The sequence below is a fragment of the Chaetura pelagica genome, unplaced genomic scaffold, assembly GCF_000747805.2.
Source record: "Chaetura pelagica isolate M959 unplaced genomic scaffold, ChaPel_1.0 scaffold37, whole genome shotgun sequence".
Classification (NCBI taxonomy): domain Eukaryota; kingdom Metazoa; phylum Chordata; class Aves; order Apodiformes; family Apodidae; genus Chaetura; species Chaetura pelagica.
In genome coordinates, this window is record NW_009954567.1 from 353239 (window position 1) to 369032 (window position 15794).

Genomic DNA, 15794 nt, shown 5'->3' on the forward strand with positions numbered 1-15794 from the left:
CCAACCCCTCTTTTGGTAAAGAAATACTTTACAACATCCAGTCTAAGCATCCCCTGGTGCAGCTTCAGGCCATTTCCTCTCATCCCATCATTATTTACTTGGGAGAAGAGGTAAGCTCCCACCTCCCTACAACCTCCTTTCAGGTAGTTGTATAGAGCCATGAGCTCTCCCCTCAGGCTCCTCTTCTTCAAACTAGATCTCATTTCCCTCAGACTCTCATCCTAGGACTTGTTCTCCAGACCTTTCACCAGCTTGACAGCTCTTCTCTGGAAACGCTCCAGCAATTCTACACCCTTCCTGTAGTGAGGGGCTCAGAACTGCACACAGTGCTCAATGTGTGGCCTCACCAGTGCTGAGTACAGGGGCACGATCTCTTCTCTACTCCTGCTGGCCACACCATTCTTGATGCAGGCCAGGATGATGTTGGCCACCTGGGTACACTGCTGGCTCACGTTAAGTCGGCTTTCAACTCCTCCACCATGGAGCTTTCCAACCACCCATCCCCAAACCTGTAGCTTTCCATGGGGTTATTGTGACCAAAGTGCAGGACCCAGCACTTGGCCTTTTTGAACCTCATAAAATTGGCCTCAGCTCATTGATCCAGTCTGTCCAATAAACACCACAGAAGCCAATATAGGAGAAATAAAGAGGTCTAATATTTAATACTGTATCTTAGTTTACAGTTTCTACAATGAAATTTCAAATTTACTTGCTTGATGTGTTACTGAATTGACTACATTCTGATTATTTAGAAGGCCTAGGCCTGGTCAGGCTTCTTGTAGAAACTGCTCGTATAGGAATCATATTCACAGTGGGGAGTGGGTAATTTTGTTTTACTTCAGTAATCACAGAAACCATATGTACTAGACAAAGGGTACGTACAAGTAGCTGAGGTCTAGTGTTGCATAAAGAGTAAGAGATGCTTAAGCAGTTACCGTGGAAAAAACAACAAAATAATAAATCCTGAACCTGTCACACGGTAGCCAAGGTCACAGTAACCAGCAATGCGGCTTGAATATCCCTTTCCCCAACCCAACTTGGTTTGAGTCCCAGGGACTACAATCAATAGGGTGACCAATGATTTTTGTTAGAAATTAATATGTATGAAGTTATGTAACTTGAAGGGGCCAATCAATGCAAAGGCTAAACTTCATGAACAATTAAAATTGAGCATTATGTGCATTTTTATGTTTAATATTTTGGACAATAGAAATTGAATACATAAAAACCTGTTGATTGTAATGCAATTCAGGATATGCTAGGAGGAGCTATCCCGCATATCCTTCATGCATCAAAAAAGAAGTGTCTGCTTATCTGCATTGCACTGGTGTCTATAAGGTTTTTTTCCCATTTTTGGTGACAGTTTTCGGTGACCCAGATTGGACCTCTCTGAAAGAGACTGGAGGAGTTGGGGACCTGTTGGTTCCAGCCTGCATCAAGGAAATTCTTGGGGATAACCATCGATCCCCAATCCACAAGGCTCTTTGCAATGTCCCCTGGAATTGGTAAGACACTTCTTATTTTGTTTTGGGAGGGGGGTTTGAGTCCCCCATTTCGAAGAGGGCTCAAGTCTCTCATTTGAAAGGGGGTTAGACTCTCCCAGTCTGCATTTCGAGGGTGTTAAGAGTCCCTCAGCCTGCCTGTCAGACACGGCAAAAGGTGTACAGGGTTGGACTCAGAGGGTACCCATTTGGAAGCCTAGGCGTCTAAACATAAGACATAAGTGAAAGCTATTGTAGGGTTGGATAATTTGTGGTAGTAGAAATTTATGTGCACGTAAGTCTTTGTTTTTGTCTTTATACATATTTGTAACCAGTTATATCTTTTGTTGGCATCACTCCGTGTGTGTGATTGAGACATAAAAATAAGTACAAAGTGAGTGCAGAGTTCGGATACACAGTTCTGTTTATCCCGCCAGGAGCACAGCTGAAGAACGAAGCAAAAGACCAAGTGATATGTGTGAACTGCAACACAGTTATAATGACTTCCAAGTTAACCCATTTGTTTAAGAGTAAAAGTGTTAGTAATTTAGTGTCTGATTACAAGGTACCAAAAACCTGCTCATTAGGGTGTTTATTAACCCACTGGGGAGAACTGCAAGATGATTTGGCAAAAAGGCCAAACGATGGAATATTGTAATCATTGGTGGCCCCTGTATTTTTTAGAAGATCAGGAAAAATGGCCCACAAACAGAACTTTGAGTTATAGCACTATATTACAACTAATGTTGTTATGCAGAAGGGAGGGAAAATGAAATGAGGTGCCTTATGTAGACTTGTTCTTTTATCTGAGGCAGCGAACCAATTGGCAAAAAGAACGTAAATTGATTAGCCAAGACAATCTAGTAATGGCTTTAACTTCTGAAAACAGCAACCAAAGAGGTGTTGCTCTGTATGTGATATTGGAAAAAGGTGTATCAAATGTACAGTGCCAAAAGATGAAGTAGAATACAGCCCCTTCACAAAGAGGACGGGAACACCACAGACAGGGACAGTGGTGTGAAAGGGATAACGCATCACTAGAAATGGTGGAGCCAAAAAGTAGTGGAATGATGTATGAGGAAGAAGGACCTTCAAAGGTCTGTATCTCGGAGAATTAGGTGGGAAACACAGATGTTAGACCCTTTGAGACAAAGATTTGGTCCAGAGGGACCTGTTTATGTGAAAGTAACTTTTTCAATTGTGGATGTGGTGGCTTGGAAGTAGGCTGCAGGACTTTATAGGGAGAATCCTAAGAAAGTTAGCAGGATATTAGACACCATTATTAGAACATAGGATCCAGACTGGAATGATATGCAAGTGGAAGTGGATACAGATACAGCACAAGTGCAACTGGCCTTAATCTTTACTGGACAATCTCCACCAGACATAAGGAAAAAGCTTCAGAAACTGGAAGGAGAAGATTCAAAAAATCTGAATAAGATGTTAGAGGTGGTATGGTAAGTATATAATAATTGAGAGAAGGAAGAAAGGAGAACTAGGGAAAACAGGCTGCTGGCAGTGGTGACAGGAACACCTGTGAGAGGTAGAGGACACGGCGGAAGAAAGGGGGCCAACAGGGAGAGGTGGAAACCAGAACTTTAATGCTCCCTTGGGAATAAATCAATGTGCTTACTGTAAAGGAGAAGGACATTGGAGGTGAGAGTGCCCAAAATTGTGGGAAGGTCAGCAAGAGGCAGCAAGATTGATGATGCTAGATGAATGAAGGAACCAGAGGGGAACCCAGCTGAGCCTCTGGTTGTAATTAAGCTGGGAGAAAAAGAGGTTAAGTTTTTAGTGGACACCAGAGCAACATTCTCAGTTCTGAATACTTGTAAAGGGAAATTGGGCACCAAAACAGCAAATATAATTGGGGCTATAGGGAAGGAGGAAAATAGGTCATTCCTTCAACCCCTGTATTTAAAATTTGGAAACAAAATAATTACACATAAATTCTTCTATGTACCAGAATGCCCGATATCTTTATTAGGGAGAGATCTGTTATCTAAATGAAATGCACAGATTGTTTTTGAAGATGGAGAGCTCCTCTTAAAAATACCTGAACCAAAGACAGGAGAAATTTTGATGATACAAGAAAAAATAAAAGAACAGGAAATTCCACGAGGTGGATTTGGCGGCAACCCCTACAGTATGGGAAACTGATAAACCCAACATATCAAAATTAGCACAACCTGTCAAAATAGAATTGAAAGAGAGTGCAAAGCCAGTGAGGATTAAATCAATCAAAACAGAAGCTAGGAAAGAAATTAAGAAATTAATTGATAAGCTTATAGAATATAAAATACTCCAAGAGTGTGAATCTGAGTATAATACCAAAATCTTACCATTGAGAAAACTTTCAGGTCAGTATAAGTTGGTACAGGATCTGAGAGCTATGAATCAGATAGTTAAGGACATACACCCTGTAGTGGCAAATCTTTATACTTTGTTAACAGCCTTGAGGGAGGAACTTCAGTGGTTTACAGTGCTTGATTTAAAAGATGCTTTCTTTTGCACACCCCTGGATGAGGAAAGCAGAAAACTGTTTGCTTTTGAATGGGAGAATGCAAAAACAGGGAGAAAGATGCAGCTAACATGGACAAGGCTACCACAAGGATTCAAAAATAGCTTGACAATTTTTGGAAAGCAACTGGCCAAAGAACTTGAAATATGGAAACAAGATGATTCAAGAATGAAACCAGGACATCTGCTTGTACAGTATGTGGATGACATACTGATTGCTACAGAAGATAAATGTGCCTGCATAAAGGTAACAATAGAACTTTTAAATTTTCTTGGACTAAAGAGGTACAAGGTATCCAGAAACAAAGCCCAAATTGTGAAATAGACTGTGATATATCTGGACTTTGAAATTTCAAAAGGATAACAGCAATTCGGAACAGACTGTAAGGAATCAATTTGTGGCATCCCGGAATCCAAAAATGTTCATGAACTGAGTGCCTTCTTGGGAATGGCCAGGTGGTGTTGTCTGTGGCTAATGAATTACAGTCTAATAGACAAGCCATTGTATGAAGCTCAAAAGAACTCTACCTTTGTATGGGGTCCAGATCAGCAAAGGGCCTTTAAAGACCTGAAACAAGCATTAATGTATGCATCTGCCCTGGGACTTCCAGATTTAACCAAAGATTTGCAGTTGTTTGTTCATGAAAGACAGAATCTAGCGTTGGGAGTGCTGACCCAGAGAATGGGAAGCTGCAAGAGACCAGTCAGCTATTTCTCCAAACAACTAGATCCTGTAAGTAAGGGGCAGCCTACTTGTCTCTGAGCAGCTGCTGCTACAGGGATGCTTATTCAAGAAGCCCAAAAACTGACTTTCGGAAGAACAATAACAGTGTATGTCCCACACACGATACTATTTCAGAACAAAAAGGGGGACATTGGTTATCCCCTAGCAGAATGATGAAATACCAGGTGGTATTGATTGAACAAGATTGTGTGATTTTTGAAAATAACTAACCTGGAGAATCCTGCAGTTTTTCTAAGTTCTTCACATTAAGAAGGACAACTGGAATGTGACTGCCTCACCACCCTTGAACATGTATATTCCAGTCAGGAGGATTTGAAGGGCACACTGTTAGAAGACCCTGACTGGAATGGCTGACTGGATATGCGGTAACAACTGCAAACTCAGTCATAGGGGCAAAAGCATTGCCTGGCACCACATCAGCCCAGAAGGCAGAGCTTGTTGCCTTAACCAGGGCCTTTGAATATAAGTGAAAGAAAGAAGGTGAATATTTGGCCTGGTTCAAAATATGCCTTTGGGGTAGTACATGCCCATGGGATCCTGTGGAAAGAACAAGGACTATTATCCTCCCAAAGATCAAATATTAAACACCAAAATGAAATTTTGCAATTACTGCAAACCATCCAAAAACCTACCCAGATGGCAATCATGCACTGTAAAGCACATCAGATGGGAAATACAAAAGACACTGGGGAGAATAACTTAGCAGATAGAGCTGCCAGGAAGGCGGCAAGAGAAAAGTCTTTGCAAATGGTTTTGATTCCAACCAGAACAATAACTCTTCCAAAGGAAGAACCTAAATATTCAGAGGAAGATGATAAGTTTAGAAAAATTATAGAATGCAAAGAAAAAATCAGCTGGATGGTGGGTCACACCTAATGGACAAGTAGTAATACCACCTCTCCTAATGAGAGAAATAATTCAGACAAAACACCAAGAATGTCATTGGGGTGTGGAAGCCTTAGTTACCCTTTTAAAAAAGACAAGTGGTATCAGTCAAAATGTTAAGGATAGCCAAAACGATAACTGCAATGTGATGTGTGTTTAAAGAATAATCCAGTGATGAAGAAAAAAAGTTCAGATGGGTAAACTGAAATCTGGCACAGAACCAGGTGATTACTGTCAAATCAGAACTACTCAGACAAAATGGGTATTGATACATTCTGGTGGGGTCTGACACTATTAGAGGATGGCCAGAAGCCCTTCCTTGTTGCACTACACAAGCAAAAGAGGTTGTAAAATGGCTATTACAAGAAATAATACAAAGATTTGGTGTCCCTATTGGGATCTCTTCAGACAGTGGTCCACATCTTAATCCTGAAGTTGCGCAAAGTGTATGCAAAGCCCTGGGAATCACTTGGGATTTACATATACCACAAAGGCCACAATCTAGTGGAAAAGTAGAAGGAATGAATCAGACATTAAAAAGACAAATTAGCAAAATATGTCAAGAAACTAATTTGAAGTGGCCTCAAGCACTTCCATTGGCCTTGCTGTGAATCAGGGTACAGCCAACAAGTGGTACCTCAGTCAGTCCTTATGAATTACTATATGGGAAACCATATGGATCCCTAGAACCAAATCCAAACATGCATGTAAAAGGAAAACAGGATATGTATAACTATCTGCTTTCTCTAGGAAAATTCTTAACTGCACTTCAGAATGCTGTGGTGTGGAACAGACTCCTGTCCTTAGAAAACCCAGTACATAATTTTCAACCTGGAGATGTCTATGTGAGGACATGGACCTCTGAACTTTTACAGGGATGCTGGATGATGATTATATTGATCTATGCTTGTTTGAAAAGGCAAATTAACAGCAAAATGTATTTAATCAAATGATCATAAGTGCAGTGTCAAGACAACAAGAGGAAAGAGAAATGGTAACAAGGGTCTCACCAGCACATAGAGAAGCAGAAGTGTAGTATTTTCTTTTTTTTTGTGAAAGTACTGAAATAATTTTAAAAAACTTTCAAAGGGGGAAAATGTTACTGAATTGACTACATTCTGATTATTTAGAAGGCCTAGGCCTGGTCAGGCTTCTTGTAGAAACTGCTCGTATAGGAATCATATTCACAGTGGGGAGTGGGTAATTTTGTTTTACTTCAGTAATCACAGAAACCATATGTACTAGACAAAGGGTACGTACAAGTAGCTGAGGTCTAGTGTTGCATAAAGAGTAAGAGATGCTTAAGCAGTTACCGTGGAAAAAACAACAAAATAATAAATCCTGAACCTGTCACACGGTAGCCAAGGTCACAGTAACCAGCAATGCGGCTTGAATATCCCTTTCCCCAACCCAACTTGGTTTGAGTCCCAGGGACTACAATCAATAGGGTGACCAATGATTTTTGTTAGAAATTAATATGTATGAAGTTATGTAACTTGAAGGGGCCAATCAATGCAAAGGCTAAACTTCATGAACAATTAAAATTGAGCATTATGTGCATTTTTATGTTTAATATTTTGGACAATAGAAATTGAATACATAAAAACCTGTTGATTGTAATGCAATTCAGGATATGCTACGAGGAGTTATCCCGCATATCCTTCATGCATCAATAAAGTGTCTGCTTATCTGCATCACATTGGTGTCTGTAAGTTATTTTCTTCTGATTTGGTGACAGATGTACAAACAACAACTAGGAAACTTCCAACTAGCAACTCAATACAGGAAAAAATAGATTTACTTTTATTAACTAGTACTTCAAATTAGCTCCTCTTGCAATTTTTCTGGTCAGTTCAATAATATGAAGTTTATTGCCCAATTATGCTTGTAAAATTAATTAGGTTAAATTACATTTCATAAATTAAGCAAGTTATTTGGATGTTCCTACAAATAGCCATTATAGTTTTGAATTTAACTATTTGTGACTTTATATAATACTTACAGCATGCAGTTTCAACAATAATATTTCTACCTAAGCATTGCATCGAGAAAATATATTAAAATGAACTGGTTTTTTTTTTTAAATGAAATAACTGCACTTTCCAACAATAAATATAACTAACATCTGCTGCAGAAAATACTTGGCACATGTACAGTTTTGTGAAGGATTTTTGTTTTAGATAAATATTTTTCTTCAATTCCTATTAAGCACCACTTAACTCAGACATTTTATTTAATTATACTCCAGGAGACACTTTTATATCCATTAAAGAAATGAAATTTGTTGCCTAAAAGAATGCCTACATACTTCTAAATTTCAACTGTTATTAATCTGTCTTCTGACACATAAAAAAGCAAGGAAATACCTATAACTAATGGACTAAGTTGTGCAAAAATTACTAATAAAAGTCTCAATGATGAACTTATTATTATTATTAAATCCTTTAATATGCTTGTTTCAAAGTAAGGAATGGTCTTATGATTCAGCATTTTACTTCTACTTCACATCTCAATAATGAGGACAACAGGACAGCAAAGTCTTCAGTAAAGCAAGGAATTTCCATTTCAATGACTGCAAATTGACTGAATAAGGCTCCCGCTTTTTATACACAGCAAGCACAGAACTTCATTTTTTCAGGGACAAAGTATAACGTTGTGACATTCTCCTGAATTTTCTTTTGTAATTTTGTTTTCCATTATTCTTAAGTAAAGAATTTCAAAGAAATACACTGGGCTCCTGATAGAGCTGTGGTGTTTGCTTTTTTCCTGAAAATATGCAGAAATTGTGCACATTTTACAAAATCATTGTATTTAGCATTTCATACAAAGTGGCAATCAATACTTAACTTATTCTGTTCAGGCCAAAAAGTTTATCATAGGGGCTCAACTGTCAAAGTGAGAGTTACATGTATAATCTGCTGTAAAGCAAACTAACCAGCATTGTATTCACTATTCTTATGAAACAAAACAAGGAATATTTCTTAAATTATATTTATAATCCAAGTCCTCAATTACCATTAAACCTAACTTGGCTGCTTTAAAAAAAGAAAAAAATAGTACCATTTAAAAAATACTTAGATTATGTGAAAAAAAGCATTTCCATTGATGAAAACTATAGTCTATATAACCCTATAAAAAACTAAAAATCAAAACTCCTTCGATAGATTTGGATGAATAAAATTAAACCAGTTTTATCTCGGGATATTTTCAATTTTAACTGGAAGGTTTAAAAATATATGCTTTGTTTTGCATTACACAATAAACTAAAAGAAATCAATCACCTGATATATAAAAATCCATATGACATTTCATATAAATATTCATTACTTCTTAAAACCTGCTCTTCTATGAACAAGACCTAGAACTTGTAGATTCTAGCCCAGCATCATTTCAGTTCACTTTTTTAGGCAACCTGACATGCTAAATCCATCCTAATTTGTTGTTGTTGTTGTTTTGGGTTTTTTTATTTCCTAAGCACAGATACTTGGAGGAAAGGTCCAAGAATTTTACAGAACATTTTACAGTGTAGCTCATACCTCCTCTCATATTAAAAACATCGCTATACTCGAGTCACATTTACACTTTGTAACACATAATATGCTTAACTTTTTATCCTCAATTTCTTGAGGCTGAGAAAGGAGGCATAAATAGCAATATAGCAGTACAGGAAGTACATACGCCTACACTGTACAAAAAGAAGTTATCCTACAGATCATCAAGTCTTGCACTGAATTGAACTGGTACTCTTTAGAAAGATCATACTTTGGACGAGATGTGCATCTAAGAAAGCAATAAGATTAAATACTAAGCACCAACATAATAAGGTGCTGAAATAATTTTTACTCTGCTGCAATAATAAACACCACTCACAGAAAAAACATAATCTTAAACAGGAAGAGTCCTTTAAATTACATTTATGAACTGAATGACACAAACAAATTCTAAATTCCTCCTACAACTTCAGAAAAGTAGAGCTTCTCATGAAGAAGAGGTAACTTTCAGCATTTCCTCAAAGACTGTAATGTGATAGAAATTTGGGTAAGATTAATTTTTCAGGTACTTAACAGCGAAGGTGCTCTGCATAGAACAATGATATAATTTACTATGTGATAGCTACAAATTAGACAAGGACATTACTCCTTAAAAGAAAATAATCAGAACATGTTAAGGACTTCAGAATAGGAATTGCAACTCTGCCCTCACATCAGCACATAGCAGTACAGAGAAAAAGCTTTACATAAAAGACAACCTATGGCTGCAATCAATTGCTTTAAGCAGTTGCAAAGAATGGAATAATAGCAAATAAAAAACCAAGGTAAATAAAAAAACAGTGTCCCAGCAGCTTTTGAAAAGAGCAGCTTAAGAACATCTTCTCTCCCTTAAACAAAACATGCTGAAAGCAGAACTGTTTGTATACAAGTATTACTTGTCTGTTTTCCAGAACAAGTAAGCCTGCATAGAGTGCATTGGGCTAAGTTCTTAGGGACTGGGACTGATTTTGGTCTGCATACTTACAGCAAAGAGTAACTGAGGCCAGCCCTTAACTAGGATGTCATGGTAGTAAGTAATACTACGTCAGTGGTGTGCAGACAGTAAATACAAACAGGCAAGATACTGCCACGTTAACATACCTCTTGTACGGAGCGAGCTGCTGGCTTGTCTTGATGATTGGCCAGTATTAAAAACGGCAAAGTACATAACTGTGGGTGCTGGAGAGCAGAGTGCAGCTCATTTCTAGCAGTTTCTAGTTCATCTTCAGAGGACGCACTGTCTAATACAAATATTACCCCTTGGGATCCTTGGTAGTAACGACTCCAGTATTTCCTGATATTGTCAGCCCCTTTTAAGACAATAATGAGAACTAATTAAAACAAGAATACTGCAACAGATTTAACACTTGTACCTGAAAATAACTCTTCTGTTTAGAACAACCAAAGCAATGGGCTAAATTTTATCTCCTAACCATTACTGAAAGATTAAAAAGGAAAAAAGCAACCATAAATCCAACACACACAAACTATCAAATGAACATTGTTTAAACAAGGAAGGAATTTGACTCACAGCTTTCATCCCTGAAAGTTTCTGTTCCATTAATGAGTACTGGCAGAACTACAATGCTTCCAGTGCCATACAGTCTAATCCTATACCTTCTCCCTGAAATACTTACACACTAATATCTAAACCCTAGCCTTTCTTTTTTAACTCAGCCCTGCGGATCCTTGCCATAACTCTGTCACAGCAGTTGCTCATTTCTGATTATGATAAGGTCTTTCAGCTCATCACCAAACCATCAATCAGGTAAACATTTAATAATTGAATAAAAAAGGTGTCAGGAAAGCTTATTAAAGTAAATAGACACTTAATGAGGAGAATGGTGAGTTCAACAGTGAATGAGAAGCTTCGGTAACAATTTCCAGTGGCATTTGTATCAACTGCTTTTGCTCCATCAGGCACACTAAGGATCCTGGAACAGCCCAAGAGTAGACACAAGTGATTGTACAGGCCTATCTGGCACAGTAATTTTTAGGATACAGTTCAGCAGCACTCCGCCATCTCAACAGAAGCCAAGCAATAAGGTTATCTTTTGCCTCCCCTGGAGAGCAGCATATGTTGTAACATTGAGGTAGGAAAAAAAAAATAAATTGCATTTGACAGCTGTCAAGCTATCTGAACTGTGATTTGGATATGGGCTATTCTTTGTGACTGAATCTGGCACTACACTCATGGGGACTAACACTAAAAAGTGAACAGCCGCAGCAATGATCTAGTAGAAAACTTGACATGTCTACAAGACAGTGATTTGTAGAAATGTGCCGGTGGTATCCTTTACAGGCACTTTTCTGACTTTGAGAAAAGGAGAAGTGAACTTAAAGTTCTGAAGTGTTAACTTAACAGTGTTAACTTAAAGTTCTTAAAGTGCTGAAGACAATAAAACTCCATTTTTTAGTGGAAAAAAAAAACACTACACAAAAGTTGTGGACAATACATAGGCACAAAACAAGAATTTAATGCAACATAATTACCATAATATTGATATGAAATTTAAGACTTTCACTGAATTAATACATTGTGCAACAGAAAAGAGAGTGACTGAACAATAGTGAAGAAATAAGCATCTAGAAAGGAATTCGTATCATATACTTTAGGCATCCAACTCATGGGATTCAAATTTTGCCCATGGAATTACTGTCTTCTCTGTACTGGCCACACTAGAATCTTAAACACTCTATTTCTGTATTCTGCACCTCGCATAATTTAGGTGGCTAACAAACGTTGTGAACACACACTGTTTCCTACAGATAATATTGAAAACATACCAAAACAGTTGTTTTTTTCTGCAAGAGGTCTAAAGAGTTGATTACTTAAAGGTAAATTGCCGTGGGATTTAGTAACGTACTTCCTTAATTTATCTATTAATAGACCAGACCGAAAGATACAAGGCACAAATAGGACAGGCATTTCATTTATTTTATCATCAACATCTGAATATCAACATTACTTATATAGAAAAGGTATTACACTGAAAGCTAATTCTGTGTTTTAGTACATCCAGAATATTTACTATTTGTATTTGTAAAGAATTTCATAGCATTTGTTATCTATTATGGTCTTTCCAGCCAACTGTCTTGGTCAGAACCAAGTAGATCAAGTTGTCAGAGGGACACTATTTACATAGCCACAGACAACAGTGTTACAGGCATCTGAAATATCACATTACTTTAAAAAATGGTTGAGAATGATTTTCAATGAACTGAAAAGCCAACACCATGATAAATTCTTTGAAGGTTTGCTGGGTTGTTGTTTTTTTGTAGTTACATAACATCTGTCTTATTTACTCTAAGCTTCAACAAGCTACTCTTCAACCAGACATCACTGCAGACCTTGAGTCCTATTTTTGTAACTGTACGATTTCTAAAGAGAAAAAATGTGTGATGAACAGCAAAGCATTAGACCTCTTTTATCTAGGCACATGGAATAAAGTAGCTCATGGACCCCTACATGGAATAGTGGAACCAGAAAAGCAGTGTGCTGATCTGTATCTTATAGTCCTGCATTTTTGTTTCTCCACACAACTGTCCCAAAAGAAACACCACAAAAGTTCAGCAGTCCTTTTCTCTCCAGTCCTGGCCAGTCTCCATGGCACAGCTCTAAGAACCAACTAAAAATGTCCAACAGAAGTTGGCATTTCCTTCAGGATCTTCCATTACAATAATGACCTGCTTTGAACTTGCTTACACGTCAATTCTGTGGAAACCACAGCATGAGGTTTAAGAATTAAAACAATTGCACTAAGTAGACCATAAAAAAGACTGAGAAAGTCTGCACCTTGGTGTGACATTTTAACTCCCTTTTCTGGCAAAAGTACTTGAAAATTAATTCTAGGCATCAATAACCTATCAGCAACTGGAATTCACAATTTCTACAAGCCAAATACGCTTATTTTCTTTTGCCTTGAGTCTGCAAATCCAGAGAGCAAAACCCACTCCCAGCTTCTTTTTCCAGAATGCTAGGTAGTATGTTGTAGAAACACTAGGCTGTGAACAGTAATTCAGCCATCACACTTTACAGCATGACCCAGGGAACATGCTATGTAAAATGCTCACTAAGATATGACATTCAGTGTCGTATTTTCCTCAGACACAGTCAAAAGCAACAACTCATTCCTAGGCATATGATTTGTTTCCCTCAGAAACAAACCAACACGAGTGGGCTAAGTCCTGTGATTTGACTAAAACATCCCATTTACTATCAATTTGGGGGCATAGAGGTGGTAGTGGGAAACTGCAACAACACAATCACACTACTTATTAGAAAAGCAAAATAGTAATTAGTCAAATGTACATTTGAATTACTTTATAAAAAGTTAAAAAACACCTGTCTTTACGTAGAAATGACAGGCTGGTGTAATCAAAAACCCCAATAATTCAGCACTACTACAGAGCAGGTTTATTCAACTAACTGTTGAAAATTTAAAAAAGTTTTATTTTAAAATTTTTAAAATATATAAACTAATAATTGTTTGTTACTATCAGCCAATGTGTCCATATTAACACCATTTATGATTTATATCAGTGTCAACAGCACCCTCCCAAACACCTTCCAAAAACCAGGGGGAAGAGTTTGAGAGCTTTATGCAGTTTAGTACACATCCAAAACAGGTTGCACTGTTATGCACTCCTGTAAACATTATATAAATGCAGAGCTATAAATCTTCCTTTAAGCTTTGAATACTCTTGTTTACTTCTTCATGCACAGCAGTTTGAGGCTACCTTCAAATCCCTCATTTTCAGTATTTTCAGAACAGAGCATAGCATTGCATAAAAAAGAATTCACTGAAAGCAATTTAAAGGTGTCAAACTTGTTACTTGTCAAACTCTCAGCAACTCTCCACCAAGAGCACGATGAATGTCATTAAGCCCTTGCTTCAAGATACTCCAGCCTGCACATGAAATCTCTTGTTCGCCTTAAAATACATCACAGCTTGAGAGAATTTATAATCTCAAATCCAAGGAAGAACTTTTTTTCCTTCCCATCAACATCAGTTAACCTGGGGCCATGAAATAATGTAGATGCAAGCAGTTTTTTTACCACTTCAAACAGAACATCCACTCACCTGGAATAAAGACACTTAGCTATTTTGAAGGCTTTAGAGTTGATTAAAAAATATTTAGATAATCCCTCTACAGATATTAAATAGGCTATTTCTAATAAGCAAAAAAGTGAATAGACATCAAGCAATATGTCAACTGTGCCAGAACATCTTTTTGCATTAAAAACTGACCCATGGGTGGGGAAGTAAGAAGGAAGGGAAGAGAAAAAGAAATCTCTTGTCCTTTCTTGCAAAATCTTTAAATACTTGCTACCATCCCACTCCAAGAAAACTTTATGAACATAATTTTGAAATAACTGGTTCTAAATCTGTGTAAGGCTTTTGACTTAATTTCGCATAATTTCTTCACAAGGAAAACTGACTTTTTTTTCTTAGGTAATCAGGAAGATGCCTGAAATCCTAAGAAATCTTAACATATTTTTGAGATGTGGCTGCTCCTTATCTGTCTTGGGCATATTTTCTGTTTTGGTCCCCCAGTACTGCCCTTGAAGAAACACGGCATACAGATGATGATGATGATGATGATGATGATGATGATTAGCCATTTTTCACATTTTTAGCTCCTTTTTGTTACACATAAAGTTATAAACCCTTTCTAAGATACCTGCTTTCTATGTACATGCAATGTGTTCCCCCTGAAAAACGCATCCATACACATGATACGGAAGCTTACCACTGGTGTAATGCCAATTACCACTTGATGGCTATTTTGTAGTGCTACTGCTTATTGCTAAGTGGCAATACAGACGCTAAACCAAAACCTTCTACAAAGTTTGGAAGTCCCAGGACTTTAGTTTCCTAGGTCTTAAGACCAAGTGATCGCAACCTGCTTTCTCTAGACTTTCAGGCAGTTCACTCCTGCATACACAAAGCATGGCAGCAGCAAATTGGCAGGTTTTTTTCCTTTCCTTAAAGAGGCATATTTTGAGATTCCTAGATCATCTATATACACTGCAGTAATTCAGCAACAATCTGAACAAATTGCATAAAACAAAACTCCCCCAAAATGTTGAGGAATTAATGTTCTGCCTTAATTTTCTTACAAAACTGAAGTTTATGGAAACCATCTTTATCATTTCTTCTCTGTCTTACAGGCTTCCTTGATGAGATTAATGTGAAAGTCAAGCTTTCAGTATTTTCCCAATCAGCTAAGTTAGGTGCTGTGTCCAACTTTGAATCTCCAGCTAATCTGATATTTAAAACTGTTAGAGCCACATTTAGGTTGCAAGCACGTTTAAGTTTTAAAAACACTTGTCTGAAGAAAGTCAGTTTGATCTGCTTACACGTGTATTTTACTACCATCCTAAAATAAAACATGCAATTTGAAACAAAAATTTCCTGTTCTAGTCAGGAACATACAGTTAATTTTTAAAGTCCATTAAAAAACTTAAGGATTATTTCAAAAGGAGTATAAGAAAAAAACATGTCCTGCAATGTGTTCTAACATTGCAGATAATTGCAAATAAAGCTCAAACCACATCTTTCTTTGTGACACTTAGAACTAGTAGGCATATGAAGAATGCAGCAAGTCTACCACAACTGTGTATATCTG

At 37.4% G+C, this 15794-nt stretch overlaps 1 protein-coding gene across 1 annotated transcript in view; it reads right to left on the reverse strand.

Moving 5' to 3' along the window:
* Positions 1-15794, reverse strand: part of ARL15 (ADP-ribosylation factor-like 15) — a 211901-nt gene that overhangs the window by 117956 nt on the left and 78151 nt on the right. The window contains exon 4 of the mRNA XM_010005336.1: positions 10263-10471. Within this exon, the coding sequence (XP_010003638.1) occupies positions 10263-10471 (209 nt within the window). The remainder of the gene's footprint in view (positions 1-10262; positions 10472-15794) is intronic.